At 36.1% G+C, this 18,879-nt stretch overlaps 1 protein-coding gene across 6 annotated transcripts in view; it reads right to left on the minus strand.

Annotated features, from left to right (window-relative positions):
- Nucleotides 1-10,301: 10,301 nt before the first annotated feature.
- The window catches only part of LOC125650600 (band 4.1-like protein 4A), a 31,197-nt gene continuing 22,619 nt past the window's right edge, over nucleotides 10,302-18,879 (minus strand). For 3 of the 6 annotated variants that reach the window (XM_048879033.2, XM_048879032.2, XM_048879034.2), the window contains 5 exons: nucleotides 18,403-18,458; nucleotides 18,044-18,106; nucleotides 17,135-17,275; nucleotides 12,761-13,943; nucleotides 10,302-11,937 (listed from right to left, as the gene is read on the minus strand). In XM_048879033.2, the coding sequence (XP_048734990.1) occupies nucleotides 11,734-11,937; nucleotides 12,761-13,943; nucleotides 17,135-17,275; nucleotides 18,044-18,106; nucleotides 18,403-18,458 (1,647 nt within the window). In that variant the 3' untranslated portion in view covers nucleotides 10,302-11,733. Of the gene's footprint in view, nucleotides 11,938-12,523; nucleotides 12,579-12,760; nucleotides 13,944-17,134; nucleotides 17,276-18,043; nucleotides 18,107-18,402; nucleotides 18,459-18,879 lie in introns of all 6 variants that reach the window. The other 3 variants (XM_048879036.2, XM_048879035.2, XM_056139241.1) reach the window with 2 other exon arrangements.

Consider the following 18,879-nt stretch of genomic DNA (forward strand, 5'->3'; position numbering starts at 1 on the left):
ATACCGGGGAGGGGGGTGGGAGACACTCTAAAGGAAAATGCTTCATAAGATTTGTTGAAAAGATCTAAAAGAATTTTACTTTATATGTATATAAAACATTGAGCCACTCTTGTAGTCCCATGTATACAAACTTGAATCTACACTACATTAGGGTGCTGGCATATTTCTTATAAAGTGTGCCCTTGAGATTTTAAAACAGTTTTCCTACGTATTGCAAGGAAAAACTTCAAACGCACAAACCTGCCCTCCGAAGATCAAGGTTTAAACATGACGCTTCATGATATTGTAGTATTTAATTAAAGGAGAGAGGAGAAAATCTGTGGCTGGACCGGAAATCGAACCCGGGACCCCGACATTACTAGTCAGGTGCGCTAACCACTGAGCTATCCAGGCCGATATCCACGGTCCATATAGCCCTATAATTACACATTATAATTGGACTCCTTTTCTAGTCCAGTATATGGTTCTTGAGATATTTGAAATGCACCCTATCATTTGATTTTTTGATCCTTTGAAAGGAGGTGTTGTCTTCCATTTGTTCAATTTTGGAATGCCTTTCACTTTGGTATACTTTGTGCGAAGTTTGGTTGAAATGGGTCCAGTGCATGGGTGTCAAAATTGTGAGAAGCTCAAAGACCTACAACAGATGGACAAAACTCATATCCAAGTGAAATCTTAATTAGATTTTTTAAAATGTAACAATTGAGAGCTCTGCAAGGCTAGGGTATATCCTCTTGCTAAGAGTGTTTAAAAGCTTTTTTTATGAATTAAGTCATGTAGTGACCTTGACCTTAGGATCCCAAAATAGGGTTTTTCCTCTCTTGATAGTAATTAAGCTATGAAATCAATGGAGCAAAAAGTGTGGCCTGTAAAGTGTCCAAAAGCTTTTTCTTCGAAGTTCCAGTGATCTTGACCTTTCGACCCCAAATCAATGGAGTTTTTCCTCTCTTGATAGCAGAGGTAAATGTTAAGTATGAAATCAATGGTACAAAAATTGTGGCCTTTGGAGTGTCTACAAGCTTGTGTTACATGCACATAAATGAGCCTTTTACTTATATCATACCCTCTTGCAATGCATTGCAAGGGGATAATTAATCTGTGTGTGACAGTATTGTAATATTTATGCCCAGTTTCACACCATTTCTTGCAAGTTGACTGAAATACAAAGGATTTTATTTTCAAAGATTTGGGGGCATATAGTGTTTGGTCTGTCTGCATGAAGCAAAAAATGTTAACCTTGGTCATATCTTTTACACCATGAGAGGTAAAAGCTTTCATATTGGGTATGTGTATTCCTTGTGGCAAGACCTTCCCATTGACACCAAAATCTTTGACCTGTTAACCTTAGCTTTGACCTACTCACAGAATATTCGAGTATGATTAAGCCATATCTTTCAAATCCCAAGAGGTACTGTTTATACAACATGCATTTTTAGTGAGAGGACCTTTCCAATGATACCAGATTAGTTGACCACTGACCTACTTTTTGGAAATAAAAAAAAACTATGTCATTATAAAGTTCCACTTTGTTGTAATCAATGTTTCACGTCTTGTTATCCACTGAAACAGCGCGTACCCATGATACTCATTTTTGTTATCCACTGAAACAGTGTACCCATGATACTCATTTTTGTTATCCACTGAGACAGTGTACCCATGATACTCATTTTTGTTATCCACTGAGACAGTGTACCCATGATACTCATTTTTGTTATCCACTGAGACAGTGTACCCATGATACTCATTTTTGTTATCCACTGAAACAGTGTACCCATGATACTCATTTTTGTTATCCACTGAAACAGTGTACCCATGATACTCATTTTTCACTTTAACATGCATAGAATGCATTGGCAGCTGAAAAGATCCTTCAGCAATATATATATATATATATATATATATATATATATATATCGTGTTCTCAAATGCACTCTATAGGTATATATTAGACATATGCAGAAAGGAAAATGAGAATTTGCATTAATTTTTATGCCCCCGGAATTGAAGATTCAGGGGCACATAATTTATGGCCTGTCTGTTTGTCTGTGGTAAAAATCTTTAACCTTGGTCATATCTTTCACAATCATAAGAGGTAGACCTTTCATATTTGGTATGTGCAGTCCTTGTGGCAAGATGTTTTCTTAAGACACTGAAATCTTTGACCTACTCTTAGAAATTTTCAATATGAGCCATATTTCTTTCCAATTTGTAGGAGGTACTGTTTTTATATTAAACATGCTCATTTATTGTGAAAAGACTTTCCAATGATATCAGATTTGTTGACCTTTACATGACCATTGACTTAGTTTTTGGAAATTAACCCTGGTCATATCTTTTACAACATAAGAGGTACAGGTTTCATACTTGTGGCAATACCTTTCCATTGGTACCAAATCTTCGACCTGGTGACCTTTAACCTACTTTCAGAAAATTCTAAAATAGGGCATATCTTTCAAATCTTAAAAGGTACTGTATATCTACGGTGGTATATTTAGGACACAAAATTTTTTTTTTTCAAAGATACTAGGCAAAAATTATCTCGTGCGCACGACTTATTATCTCGTGCGCACGACATAATATCTCGTGCGCACGACTTATTATCTCGTGCGCACGACATAATATCTCGTGCGCACGACTTATTATCTCGTGTGCACGACTTATTATCTCGTGCGCACGACATAACATCTCGTGCGCACGACATAACATCTCGTGCGCACGACATAACATCTCGTGCGCACGACTTATTATCTCGTGCGCACGACATAATATCTCGTGCGCACGACATAATATCTCGTGTGCACGACATAATATCTCGTGCACACAACTTATTATCTCGTGCGCACGACTTATTATCTCGTTCGCACGACTTATTATCTCGTATTCTTATGTGTTTTTATCAGAAGGAATTGAACGACATCCAGCTTCTTTGGAATTTGCATCCGATTCGAAGGTCAAGAAACGAGCACGTACTCCATGGACGTCCAGTTATAATGTACACGTCACCAGAAGATTACGGCACCAGGGATTATTTGTGTCTGTCTAATGATCGGTTTTTTAAATGCATGCAAAAATGAGTGTACTTTTAACCACCCTAATTTAAATACAAATGATCCGGATTTCAATAGTATTTGTCGCATTCTGATGGAAGAAAATGGCCCCCCAGACCCCCTGCCTCGGTAATATTCGAACCCAAGCTACGCCTATGCATGCAAATGCATAAGAGCACTAGCATACTGTTATAAAGAAAGTATTAATGTTTAGTTACTGAGGACAAATTGCATGTACCAAATTAGATCGAAACTGACTGGTCTAACGGTTATGTAGGTGAAATCGAAAATATGAAATGGACAATCACAGAGAGAAAGGTACTAGCAATTAGATTGGAATAGCTCCCCTCAGTCGGACGACTTCCAGATATGCAATGATCATTGTTGGATCCAGAAGGTGGAGGTCTCTTGGGATAGGCCCAATTTCTTGAATAAAAAAAATGTCACATGTTAAAAAAGATCAACGGGTTATTAATCCAACTGTGAAAGAAGTCCTCGCGAGAAATACGAAAATCATTGATGAAAATCAGCAAAGTGTGTGTGTAGTTAAAAAAAAAAAATCAGGAGTCATTTTCGCTTTTTCGAAAGAGATGCTACAAAGTCTACATATATAAACTAAAAAATACATTGTAAACTATATGCAAAACGTGAAAACTTAAGCTATTTTCACATTTTACAGATGTATTATAATATTCCATTATTACATGTACGCCATTCACTATGTAAACATCGCTCCCAATTGTCATCATCTTTCGAAACCGGTTTTTTTTTTTTTAAACTTCTTGGTACATCCTATCGTCATTGCTTCTACAGAACACTCATAAGATTAGCATTATTTACATAATTTTCTTGGTATTTTCCATAAATTTACGAAGAGGGGGATTATCTTAGTTGTTATCTTACAAAGAAAAAAGCGATTAATTAAGAACTTATTGCCCAAAACGCTAGAAATTATGAATGAAAAATATTTATTTTTCTTTGTATTATTCGTTGTCCTAACATCCCTGTCGATGTACCTACCATTAATATCTTAGCATTCACAAACATCCAATTTGATTCAGGCCATGTGCGGATCTAGAGGGGGTGGGGGGGGGTCGGGGGTCCGGACCCCCCCCCCCCTCCCCCTCCCCTGGAATTTGCGAAGTTATCAAATGTACATAGTAAAGTAACTAAAAAATGACCTTGGATCCCCCTGGAAAACATGAACCCCTGTAAAGTTATTATAATTAGGAAACGCCATACATATGATGCTGAAGAAGTAGTAAAGTGCCCCCCCCCCCTTTCCCGATTTTTGCATGAATCAACAGTTAATAAGTCGTGCGCACGAGATATTATGTCGTGCGCACGAGATAATAAGTCGTGCGCACGAGATATTATGTCGTGCGCACGAGATAATAAGTCGTGCGCACGAGATAATAAGTCGTGCGCACGAGATATTATGTCGTGCGCACGAGATATTATGTCGTGCGCACGAGATAATAAGTCGTGCGCACGAGATATTATGTCGTGCACACGAGATAATTTTTGCCTAGTATCTTTGAAAAAATAAAAATTCTGTGTCCTTAATATACCACCGTATATATCAAGCGTCTACATTTTTTGTGAGAAGACTTTTTTACCAATACCAGATTTGATGACGTGACCTTGACCACATTTTTGGAAATGTTCAAAAAACATTTACCTTGGTCATATCTTTTATAACATAAAAGGTACAGCTTTCATATCTGGCATGCGTATTCCTTGTGGCAAAACCTTTCCATTGGTTCCGAAATATTTGACCGGGGATCTTTACATTGACCTTTGACCTACTTTTAGAAAATTCAAATACAAGCCATGTTTTAAACAGTAAGGCACTAGCTGCTTTCATATATAGCGTGTGCATTTTTTGAGAAGATCTTTCTATTAGTACCAAATTTGTTGACCCTGTGACCTTGAAATTTACCTTTTTAAGCATGGTACTTTATGTAACCAACTCAGCTTTTACTTAACATTTTCCAAACCCTGTACATTATAGATGTTATAAAAACATTGAAGATACACATGTAACATTTTAAAAATGCTTCTCTTTTCTTTTTTCTTTTTTTGTTGAAAATTTCTACCTTTAATTTGTCATTTTTCCAGTATGTTTCTACTGTTGTTCCTATGATAGATAACATATTTTACAAGAACCTGGTCATTTCTGTTTTTGAATCTCTTTTTTTTTAATTAGTATTTTTGAATATGTTAATTACTTGATATGTCATTGTTCTTGAAATTATATTAATTGAATTATTATTGTGTTTTTGTTTTGTAATATGACAGTTTATATAGGATCCCTTAATTTCGAGCAGACAGTGCCGCAAGTTTGCCGCAAACTGTGTGCCAGAAGTGTGCAGCAAGAGTGTGCCGCAAGTTTGCCGCAAACTGTGTGCCAGAGGAAAAATTTGCATACGAAAAGTATACTCGCGGCAAATATGCCGCACACTGTGTGCCAGGAGTGTGCAGCAAGTGTGTGCCGCAAGTTTGCTGCAAACTGTGTGCCAGAGGAAAAATTTGCATACGAAAAGTATACTTGCGGCAAATATGCCGCACACTGTGCCAGAAGTGTGCAGCAAGTGTGTGCCGCAACTGTGCCACAAACTGTGTGCCAGAGGAAAAATTTGCATACGAAAAGTATACTTGCGGCAAATGTGCCGCAACTAGTTGCGGCAAACTTGCCGCAAATGCGCTGCAAATTTGCAGCAACTGTGTGCCAGAGGGCTTATATTTTGGTAAGGGTACATATATCATAGCCTCAGTTAGTACTGATAATGTTACATGTATCATAGCCTCAGTTAGTACTGATAATGTTACATGTATCATAGCCTCAGTTAGTACTGATAATGTTACATGTATCATAGCCTCAGTTAGTACTGATAATGTTACATGTATCATAGCCTCAGTTAGTACTGATAATGTTACATGTATCATAGCCTCAGTTAGTACTGATAATGTTACATGTATCATAGCCTCAGTTAGTACTGATAATGTTACATGTATCATAGCCTCAGTTAGTACTGATTATGTGGTAGTATCAGTTAAATGGCCTTCCTACTACGTGTAGCTCTGGCTAGTGGGTTATCCCTTTAGCTAGATTGGTAGAGCACTGCACTGTCCTGTCGGAGGTCCAGTGTTCGGTCCTCAGCAGAGGCACATACCATTCTCCGTTACATTTCTATCATGTCTTGTGCCTTCAAAAGAACCCAATACAAGTGTGACCTTGAAAAAACAACAGGTTTTACCCTCTAATCAATGGGAATATCTTTCCCAAATTGAATGATTCTAGACCAGTCTGACTAAAGTTAGTCCCTACTTATTCACTTTGTGCTTACAAGTCGGACTGGATTCTAGACTTATTACCATGCAAGTTTGACCTTCACCTTAAAGATAAGGCTCCTTCTGTAATAGTTGGAAATGTTTACCAGGTTTTACGATTATAGCCTTTTAAATTCTGTTTTTTACTTCTGGTGCCGACAAATAGTAGCACTCGCTGTCATTCCGTAATGAAAAGGTGAAGATTACAAAGTGATTAATCTCATAATGCATGAATGAGCTTGTTCCAACTGGCTACAAGATTAAGCAGGTTCCTCGGTCTGGAGGTACCCGTGGCGGGGGAGTTGGAATCATCTGCAAGTTAGGCATCGATCTATGCGTAACTGCAACCAGTAGAGACAACCATTATTCTACCTTTGAGTTGCTAGATTGCAATGTAATTATAAATAGTTACTCAATACGTATAGCTGTTGTGTATAGACCACCACCTACACAAAAAAAATGGATTAACCACTAGTGTATTCCTGGGTCAAGAATGGCCGATGTTTTTAGCAGATTTCGCTGCAACAGATAGGAGCATCATGATAACGGGAGATTTGAACCTGCATCTTGACATTCCAACACATAGAGACACGCTGAGGTTCAATAGTATCCTGCAGTCTTGCGGCATGCAGCAACATGTGAATGAACCAACGCATGTCCGTGGTCATACACTGGATGTGATCATTACCAGAGATACTGACAAGATTGTTTCCACGGTGGAAGTGATCGATCCTGGTTTATCAGATGGTTCTGGTAATGTGTTGCGTGATCATTTCGCAGTAATCTTCAAAGCATGCGCCTCCAAGCCTGCTCCTTTGAGGAAAACAGTTACTTACAGAAAACTCAGATCCATCAATGTGGAGTCTTTCCAGAAGGACATTGAAGTGTCAAAAGTTCTGAAGGACTCTCTAAAATTTGTGGACATTGAAGAGCTAGTTGCTACATACAACAGAGAACTTTCATTTCTTGTTGAAAAGCATGCTGCACAACGCACAAAAACAATTATAATTAGACCTACCTGCTCCTGGTACACTGAAGAACTCCATGAGGCAAAACATCTGAGGTGTAAATTGGAACGCAAATGGCAAAGGACAAGACTCACAATCGATCATGACATTTATAGAAATCAGTGTGTAATGTGAACAAATTGCTCAGACAGGTTAGACTAAATTACTACACAGAAAAACTATCATCAGGTCAGCAAGACCCAAAGACTCTATTTAAAATGACAAAGTATTTGTTGGAAGGTCCCAGTGAGGTTGTACTGCCATCTGGCAAAGCATCATGCGAGCTTGCCCAAGACTTCAGTGACTTTTTCATAAATAAAATAGAGTGTATAAGAGATAATATAAATTCAAAGTCTCCGCCTGAAATATGTACGTACAATCTCGAGGCAGACGTAGACACGACCATGACTCTCCTGGAGGAGTTCACCTCTGTTACAGAGGAGGAGGTACAGAGAATAATCAAGCATTCACCTAATAAATCGTGTGAGCTAGACCCAATACCAACATGGCTTTTAAAATCTTGTTTGCAAGAACTTCTACCAATTCTGACAAACATTATAAACCTATCGCTTAAATTTGCAAGTGTACCAGCAGCATTCAAAAAAGCACATATAAGACCTCTTCTGAAAAAAGCAAATCTTGAACCAAATACTCTTAAGAACTATAAACCTGTGTCCAATTTGCCTTTTGTTTCAAAGGTCCTGGAAAAGGTAGTGAACTCCCATATTGAAGACCATTTGACATTAAATAACTTTCATGAAGAACACCAGTCAGCATATAGGCAGTTCCATTCCACGGAATCTGTACTACTGAAGGTACAGAATGATATACTACAATCTTTAGACCAAAATGATGTCACTATACTTGTGATGCTGGATCTTTCCGCTGCATTTGACAGTATCGAACACACTACCCTGTTGCACCGACTTGAACATCTGTTCGGAATAACAGGCAAATCACTAGGATGGATATCATCTTACCTCAGTGACCATCACCAAACGGTCTGCATAGATGGTGCAAAGTCAAGGCCAGTGAAAATGAATTTCAGTGTGCCGCAAGGATCAGTGCTGGGTCCCAAATTCTATACAATGTACACAAAACCAATTGGTTCCATCTGTAGATATCATGGACTTGATCACCATTTTTACGCTGATGACTCTCAGCTTTATCTGTCTTTTAAACCTAAGGACATAGCTACACAGGCAGATACATTACATCGTATTGAGGTTTGTCTATATGACATCGTGTTTTGGATGCATGGCAATATGTTGAAACTCAACACGGATAAGACTGAGGTCATTGTGTTTGCATCTGATCGAAATGCAAACCTCATTATAAACATTTCAGTGACAGTAGGTGACTCACAAATTAATCCTTCAACCTGCGTTCGAAATCTTGGTGTCATGTTTGACTCCAAGATGGATATGGAGAAACAAGTGAACTCTGTAAGCAGATCTTGTTATGCACAGCTGCAGCAAATAGGCCACATCAGAAAATATTTAACAACAGAAGCAACTAAATCTCTTGTGAACTCCCGAATTACATCAAGGTTAGATTACTGTAACACTCTCCTGGTTGGTGTTCAAAAGAAAGTCCTGAGCAAGCTCCAACATATTCAGAACACTGCCGCACGTCTCATATCCAGGACCTCTCGTTACAACCATATCACTCCAATACTAAGAGAACTACACTGGTTACCTGTGCAGTATAGGACACAATATAAGATACTTACTTATACTTACAAAGCCTTACATGATGAGTGCCCAACTTATATCAAACAATTACTAGAGATATATAAGCCTACCCGAAATCTTAGGTCTATAAAACAATCAGTCACTTTAGTTATTCCAAAAAGTCGAACCGTAACATACGGAGATCGGTGTTTCAGAACAATAGCTCCAAAACTGTGGAATGCCCTTCCAGAACATGTAAGGGACTGTAGAACACTGTGTGCATTCAAGAAGTCACTGAAAACACATTTTTTCCATGAAGTTTTCCAGGACTAGTTTCTATCATTTCAGTCATTCGTGTAGGTTAGATTCTGTGAAAACTAGACTGTGTGTCTTAACTTTCGAGTACCATTTTGTGATGTTTTATTAAAAAAAAAAAAAAAAGGGGGGGGGGGGAGAATTGTATGTTTGAATGTATTATACCCGAGACATTATATGGTGCGTGTGTGTATTTCATTATTATTTTAATACGCCCTGAAACTGATGTTTATTCTTATCTAGCATATTTATGGTATCTTGTGTTTTCATGTTTTATATGAGCTTTTAATGTTTTATTTATTTTCTATGTATTATGTGTATAACATTCCCTTGTAAGGTATATATGCATTGTAAAGCACCTTTGAGCCTACATAGTGTATGAAAAGGGTGCTATATAAATATGGTATTATTATTACAACTCCTAAAAGGAAAACAAAATTAAGAGTTGGGAAAACACGGACCCCTGGATATACCACAGGTGCCTAGGAGGAGTAAGCATTCCATGTTGACCGGTCACACCCATCATGAGCCCTCTATCTTTATCAGGTAAACGAAGTAATCCATAGTCAAAATCAGTGTGTAAAGAATGGCCTAACAATTGGTATGAAACATGTCAGACAGCATTTGTGACCCAATGACTGGTTGTATTGACAAATACAATCCATTTATTACATGCATATAAAACTTGGGGAAAAGTTGGTTTATTTATCATGTTCTATTAACAAGCTTAACTCATATCACAAAGTAGTTCAAGTTTCCTCAAGATAAAGTAAACTTTGCTTCCAAACATTGACAGTCATTTAAAGGAGTGGGGGTGGAACTAGGCCCATATCCTACATATAGTCCCTTTTATTATATCAAAGAATGACACACATAACTCTAGTAACCATAACCATTGACTACCAAGGTGGTGAATGAAACAAAGATCAAATTCAAAATCATTTATTATGTATTCACCAAAATATCACATGTTGGGAACATCATGCAATTTCCATATAAATATATAAATAGATAAAACACGTGTATGTTGTACAGAAAAAGTCAAAATATACATTATGTAAATCAAATCAGCACATACAATACGTAAATATTTCATCAGAAACTTGAAGCATATATAGATTTAAACTTTATTGCCACTTCTCATTAAAGTTTATGCATTTTACTCCAAAAATGGTTATTTTCACTCAAGTTGAAAATGACTTTCAAAAATATAATCTAGCTGAATATATGTTCATATGTCCACTGTTATAGCCATCTTGGTAATAATACATAAGAAAATTAGCTAAATTGTTTACAGGGATGGGGTAAATCATACTGTAAAGTAATAAATCAAATTACAATTATGTTGTCCTTTTTTCAATATTGAAAGGCAATTAATTTGAATTTTTGTGTCATTAGTGTTTCAAACAGGTTCATTATGTTTATTATACAAGAACATCATACAGTACATCAGTTACCTTTATGTTTTCATCTGAAATTCATTATGAAAATGACCATGTTTGTAGAAAATGTTTAAAAACTGTCCACAAAACAACAAATCTATATTCAAACTTTTTGCCTGGATTTACTTCATTTAAGGTATCCAATCTGTAATATCTATAGCACTAAATCTTTTGTGAAAACAAAATGCCTAATTCTTAGCGAGATAAAGATGGCAGAGAGAGAGTAGATGATGCCCAGATCTATTTAGAGTGAATTAGATTTTTTTTTGTCAGAGTTGTCTCCCCTTGTAGATTTTCATAATTTGAATGCTGACCTTTACTTTTCTTTGCATATTTTGAAGGACCATGGCTCACCATGAACTTTCTTTGGAAATTATATTCTAATTGACTTTATATATCAGAAATGTGTTTTTTCATAGGGATTGGTGTTAATCTCTAATAACAGATATTTCTTAAATATCTTATCAATTTTCTAAATTCTTTGGGTAAATCACTGTGTATGTTAATTATTTTTCATTTGATACAAAGCTTTGTATTCTTGAAAAAAAAAATTGGGGGGTTTAAGGATCGGATACCTTAAGAACAGCAAATAAGGCAAATAATGGTGTATAGATTTTCTTGAAAGCAGAAATGTAGGTTAATAAGTTGAACAATAAAATAAGAAATGTAGGCATAGAGAATTCTTGGTATTGCACTGGTGCATAATCACAAATACAATTGGTTTTCAAAATGACAGTACTGCTTGTAAAATGAAATTTAGCATGTATAAAGACTCAAATGAATAATGACACACTCTTTTCATGCAAATATGTACAGTATATTTCTTTCAAAGAGCAAGCAAGGATTATCTTGCCTATCAAACACATACTTGTATGTAAAATGATTTCTACTCAATACATGCATAATATAAAGCCACTTATATTTCTGTGACCAGGTCATGCCTTTGTGGATTTCGATAGACTGGCCGCAAGGCACTAGCATCTAAAGTGGAATGATTCAAGCTCCTGTGTGAAGGGACGCTGAATCCTGATCGTGGAGATGCTTGAAGATGAGGATGATAAGGTTTCCTTGGAGATGAGTATGAAGGAGATTGCTGATTACCAAGCCAAGGGGAATGAAACTACAACATCATGCAAAGGTGTGTTAGCATGGAGACATTACAGAGCCAGGAAAGTGCTTGTATAAACATTTAGCATTTCCTGAAATGAAAGCTAGTATATGATACCTTTGAATATTGTCAAAACAGAATTCAAAAGTGGAAATCTAATATAAGAATACAAGCTGTTTCAATTTAACACATAAAAACTTTCAATAGAATCATTCTTTTATTACAAGTTCCATTATAACTGTTTAAGGAATATGATAATTTCAAAAAAGTTATTACAAATTTCTTCTTTGCAAAATTTTATGTTACATGTATTTTCATTCCAATATGTTAGAAAAATTAAATTCCAAAAAAAAATAAAAAATTGAATTGTTAATTTTACAAAACAATCAATTCCTTTTATTAAAGTATTATCTGATCCTGTCCAGAAGATCATTGATTTTAGGCAAGTCTCCAATGAGAAAATATTGTTTTTAGTTTACAGCAAGGATTGTTAACCAAACGTAGACCACACTGTTATGTAATTATTAGAACACAGTATAGTTCTCTCAGAGCAAGTTAATGAGAAACCAACACATTAAGCAGAGTCAGATTGACATACAGATCTATACAGTGATAGGAGAGGAGCACTGCTCGGTGAATATCATATACGTCTCCTGCAAACACACCCCATAATGTGACAATGGCAGCAGAAGCATCACTGTACATAGTCCATAGCAAGATAGCATTTGAAGATTGTGTAAACCAACATTATAAGCTAATTATATAGTTATCATGATTTTCATTAAACAAAGATAGTGAAAACAGTTTAACAGAATTATACATATTCATCTCTAACCTGTGAAGTATTCAGTGAACTATTTGCACTGGTGAAGTCAGTTCTAGACGGCATTCCAGCATGACCATTGTATGCTGAGTAATTCTGAATGGCCGTACTGGGTGATCTCCCCTGATAGTGTTGCTGGTCTGGCCCAATCCTGCTGGTAGACCGACCTCTGTCACCATATGGAGAGTGCTCATGCTGTTGTCGACCAGGGGGTCCCCGAGGGTCATAGTAGTGAGTTTGCTCCTTGTCTTCTCTAGCATATGATTGTCCTTGATTATATGAGGTACTACCTTTACTTCCCCTCACTGGGGATTCGCCTGCGTTATACAGCTGGGGATTGTTCTCTGTGCGTCTGTGTGCTGGGTGTCCTGAACTACTGTATGAAACATTTTCCTGGGTGGACTGTCTAGAAGTGTCACCCACTTGCTGAGGACTGAATAACCGGGTATTGGGAGAGTTTCCACTAAACACACTGGACGGCTGGTTTTTGTCTATATGAACACTGGAGGGAGTAGTCTGTTTGTAAGGTGAAGAATTATACACCATGGAAGACAAGTTACTGGAGTTTAACGGTGAGTTGACAGTGTCTAATTGACTTGTTTTGTAGCCTGTTCTCTTGTCGTACTCAGGGTTAGATGGAGCAATGGGGTACTGCTGACCCACATATGATCGGTTTTGTTTGTGAGTCATCGAGTTATCTGTCCTAAGAACTTCAGCTGTGGACGGAGGGGTGACAGAGTACATGGAGTGAGGAGGACGACTGTAGTTTGATACATGGGAATCGTTTCTACGAGGAGATTCAGGGGTCCGATGACGATGAGATGACTCTACATCAGACACATAATCTTTCTGTGATGTATTTTCAGTGTTGTGTCTCCTGGAGTAAGGTGAATTTTCCTGTCTAGAGTAAGGCGAATTTTCCTGTCTGGAGTTTGGTGTATTCCGAGATTGATTCTCATTGACTCTGTATCTCTGAGACACTTTGGAAATATCGTTCATTGGACTGTTGCTCACTTTTGTGTTAGTCATCGGAAGTTTGTAAACATTGGGATTGTTTGATTGGTAATTCCGGGATCGACTGGATATGACATCCGACATGTATCCGCTAGTTCTGGGATTGCTTTGAGTTACATGTACATCCGAGGTGTATCCACTGGTGTTGTATCGCTGACCAGAAGATCCAGAACGGGGTTGTCTAAAATTGGGAGATGTTAAAGAGTATTACACACTGTACATATCACACACATTTAACTAGTCATAATCATGAACCATATTTTACCCCACACATATAACAAATTTGTAGAGAAATTATGAATCATAATTTAACTAACGTTGGTCATATGAAGGTGACTTGCTTACATGTATACGTGTTCAACATCAAAATCAATACACAGTCGCAGTATAAGTGACCTTTCTTGCATGTGTCAAATCAAAACAAAAACGGTGGTTAAGCAATCTGCTAGAGATAGATCTCTTGATCTTTGACTGTGATTTACACTCCATGGAGCACATAAAGCCAATGATTGACCTGTACATCAGTTGAGAAGATGACATTAAATGTGTAAGTTTTAATCAGTGTCAAAACTTATAGATTCATGTACTTAATGACGGGCCTTGGCAGGGCAAAACTAAGTTCACAAATTCTTTCATAACAATTATTTGGATAATTATTTTGTGAAACATAACTAATTATAAGTTTTGTAATTAATTATGAATTCACCATGTATAACAATAAACACATAAATTTCCCACCATTTTCTTTGAAATGACCAAGAAATCATGAATTATCAAAGCCTGTTTGAATTTAGAGAATATGGGCCACATATGTTGATCATTATAAAAAAGACATATTATAGGGTTATTGAACTTATATCGGTGAATATTGGCACGAGTTGGCTGTGAAAATGTACGAGCTTGCGAGTGCATTTTGACAGCCAACGAGTGCCAATATTCACCTATATAAGTTCAATAACCCTTTTATTATATAGCTAAAGTATTTGGTTGTTAAGTTATATTCATTTTCACCCAAACTACTCCAAAATAGACGAGAATTCATCAATATTGCCAGTGTGACATAACAGCATGCATTTCTTAACTGTTCAATATTTAACCCGTCATTAATGCATGAAGCAAACTGATTTTGTAAATTGGGACATCATAATTTATGTACAGTAAAACATAATGCTTAAGTAAATATCAAATACCGGCTCTGTCAAATTCGGAGGACCGTCGTCTGCCATTTTTGCTTGTTTACGTCGTTACGGTAACGTCAATATTGAACGCTCATACTCGGAATGTTTCGGGCGCATACAATTTACGCAATGTAAAGTTAGCGTTCAATAAATTCTCAGGATATTGAATGCTAACATTCTCTAGATTTTACGCAGATTTTATATTAGACTATTTATTAGCTATATAATAATATAGGGTTATTGAACTTATATTGGTGAATATTGGCACGAGTTGGTTGTAAAAATGCACGAGCTTGCGAGTGCATTTTGACAGCCAACGAGTGCCAATATTCACCTATATAAGTTCAATAACCCTTTTATTATATAGCTAAAGTATTTAGTTGTTAAATTATATCCCTTTTCACTCAAACTACTCCAAAATAGACGAGAATTCATCAATATTGGCAGTGTGCAATAACAGCATGCATTTCTTAACTGTTCAATATTTAACCCGTCATTAATACATGAAGCAAACTGATTTTGTAAATGGGGACGTCATAATTTATGTACAGTAAAACATTTTGCTTAAGTAAATATCAAATACCGGCTCTGTCAGATTCGGAGGACTGTCGTCTGCCATTTTGGCTTGTTTACGTCGTTACGGTAACGTCAATATTGAACGCTCATACTCGGAATGTTTCGGGCGCATACAATTTACGCAATGCAAAGTTAGCGTTCAATAAATTCTCAGGATATTGAACGCTAACATTCTCTAGATTATACGCAGATTTTATATTAGACTATTTATTAGCTATATAATAATAATCTTTATTCATTATTGCTATAAATACATCCAGTTTTAATCGATGCATGTGTTGAGTTTTTAAGGAAAATGCAAAAATTCACAACTTAGTCATATCCCTGACGAGGAATCAATTTTGGAATAGAGAAATTCAAAATGTTGGTGTCTGACTACTTTGATGTAGAAATACCTGAAGAGGCCCATGGCTCATATCTAAAGATTTTTCCTATATATTTGTATGTAAAACTTTGATCCCTATTGTGGCCCCAACCTACTTCCATGGACCATGATTTTTACAAACTTGAATCTGCACTATGTCAGGAAGCTTTCATGTAAACAAACATTTCAGGCCCAGTGATTTTTCAGAAGATTTTTATTGATTTTCCCTATACATTTGTATGTAAAATTTTGACCCCCTACTTTGGCCCCATCTTACCCCTGGGAACCATGATTTTTACAAACTTGAATCTGATGTCAGGAAGCTTTCGTGCAAATGTAAACTTCTTAAACCCAATGGTTCTTGAGAAGAAAAATTTTAAATATTTTTTTCCCTATTTATTAGCTATGTAAAACTTAGATCCCCTATTGTGGCCCCATCCTAACCCCAGGGGTCATGAGTTTAACAAACTTGAATCTGCACTATGTCAGGAAGCTTTCATGTGAATTTCAGCTCTTCTGGCCCAGTGGTTCTTGAGAAGAAGATTTTTAAATGACCCCACCCTATTTTTGCATTTATATGATTATCTCCCCTTTGAAGGGGCATGGCCCTTTATTTGAAGAAACTTGAAAGCCCTTCACCCAAGAATGCTTTTGGCCATGTTTGGTTATAATTGGCCCAGTGGTTCTGGAGAAGTCGAAAATGTAAAAAGTTTACAGACAGACGGACAACAGGCGATCAGAAAAGCTCTTAGCTCAGGTGAGCTAAAACTGAAAAAATGTTTGAAATCCTGGGCCAGAAATGACTATTGTCAATACTAGTCCTTAGTTACATAGACATCTGGTTACCAGGTATAAGGCAATATCTGGTTTATAGCAGATTTCTTACTCCACCTTGACTTCATCTCATCAAGTATGATATCAACTAACCAGGTGTCACTCCATTTCAATTTACAAGATGACAATGTCACTGATATAATAGCACTCCAATTTCACATCAATAATTAACATGTATAGTTCAATAAACTTTATGCATAAACATATGTTTTCAGATTCAAGTTAGAGAGATGATTTTTAAGAAATCATATATAACGTGAAATAACAACATATTTTACCCAACCTTTTTGAAGACTGAAAGATTGGGACAGAGAGAAATTGATAGTATTTCATCATTTCCCTCCAGCATACTGTAGTAAAATACCACATTCAGATCTACACACTCTTAGCAAAGAGTCCATCTCTTCATACAAACATTACCTGTCCTTGACCTCTGTTTCCGTGGCAACATTAGACTCAGTCATGTGATCTATGGCTTCCAGTGTGTCATCTGACACACTTTCAGAATTGGGACCGATAGTGTCATCAGACTGATTTGTACTAGTAGTTTCTTGTTTTGTGCTGTTTGTAAAATGGTTTGGATTTTTAAAAAACACCACACGAATATTTGAGAATTATTCATACTTTCTAAAATGATAATTGAGAATTTGCATTAGTTACTGTTTGAAAATTATCCACTTAGTCTTTCACACATCATTAACATTTCCCACTTTTAGTATAAATTTATGAAATATCATTAGATGAATCAAACTTTAAAAACAATTGAAATTTTAATGCAGGTATGTATTATCATTAAAAAAAAAGCTATAAGTACACGTATATGCTCTATATGAAAATGTAATGATTGAATTGTATGTATATAGTAAACTACAGTACTGAATGAAATATGATGTTATTATCCTGATTATGAAGGTGAAAAGCTTATTGAATGAGACTGGCCACACAGTTATGTATGTATTAACAGTAGATGAACCTCATGAGTGTTGAATATGATGCATTTACTAGAAAGTAGCATAAATGTGAAGCAAATATAAACTTATTTATTAAAAGTGTGCAAGCAAATAAAACAAAGTTCCGAGGTTTATGTATATTTTTTGTTAATTCTTATATTCTAAACATTAGATGAAATTGTAGTATATATATTAAGCTATACAAATTCAACATCATTTTATGTGGAGGATGTCAGAAAAATGCAGGAAAAGTTGCACAAAATCTGATTACTAAACTCTACCCATGCTTACCTGCCTTTCACAGTGATTTTTATTCTGACCTTTATATTACAGCCAAATTCTAAATAAACACAAGCACTATACATATAGATGTTTATACCTCTGGACCCTGTACTGCGCTGTCCCTGCAGAAGTGTGGGGTTGACTTCGCATACTGTCAGTCCTAACAAATTAATGGAAGACATCTTAAAGAAGATTCTTAAAAATGTCATCATAACAAACTCAGTCAAGTACAGATACTGTCCAATTCAAAATGTTTTGTAAATTATATTCACGTTTTGACACCAAATTCTAAATACACAATATAAAATGTACTTTGTATTCCAGATTTTGTCTAATGAGAAGTAGTCAGTCATAAGTAAGCATGTCCAACAACATGTAAGACAAGTTTCACTGCATTTGAAAACTGGAAGTTTAATGCCTTAAAGAAAACAGAAATTCAGTGTTAATCATTCATACCTCTGACCAAATGTCTGCTCGGGTGTACCATTCGATCTGTTCATGTTTGCTGGATTCTAAAAAAAAATCCCCAAACACCAATGAAAGGATTATACATGACAACAGGCTTTTTTGGCTTTCATAATACTCAAAATCTTATAAACTAAATCTAATTTCAGTTCATAAAAGAGATCACATCCAATACAGTTTCACACAATTTCATAGGATTTTTTTTTCTCTTAGGAAAACATGGCATTAAAACTGATGCAATTCTTCAACTCAAATTTCAATAAAAAAATTTTTACTTTTGCAAAACATAGAACATACATCAGGGTTTGAAGCTAACTTTTTATGTCGCCAGTCCAGCCGGACTGATGGGGTATAATTTCAACCAGTCCATAGAAAAATTCACCAGTCCAACAGAGTTTTCCAGAAATAATTAACAGATTTCATTAATGTTATTTAAATGAAATTTAACTTAACATGCTCAGACAATAT

Source organism: Ostrea edulis, chromosome 5, assembly GCF_947568905.1.
Source record: "Ostrea edulis chromosome 5, xbOstEdul1.1, whole genome shotgun sequence".
In the NCBI taxonomy this organism is placed as follows: Eukaryota; Metazoa; Mollusca; class Bivalvia; order Ostreida; family Ostreidae; genus Ostrea; species Ostrea edulis.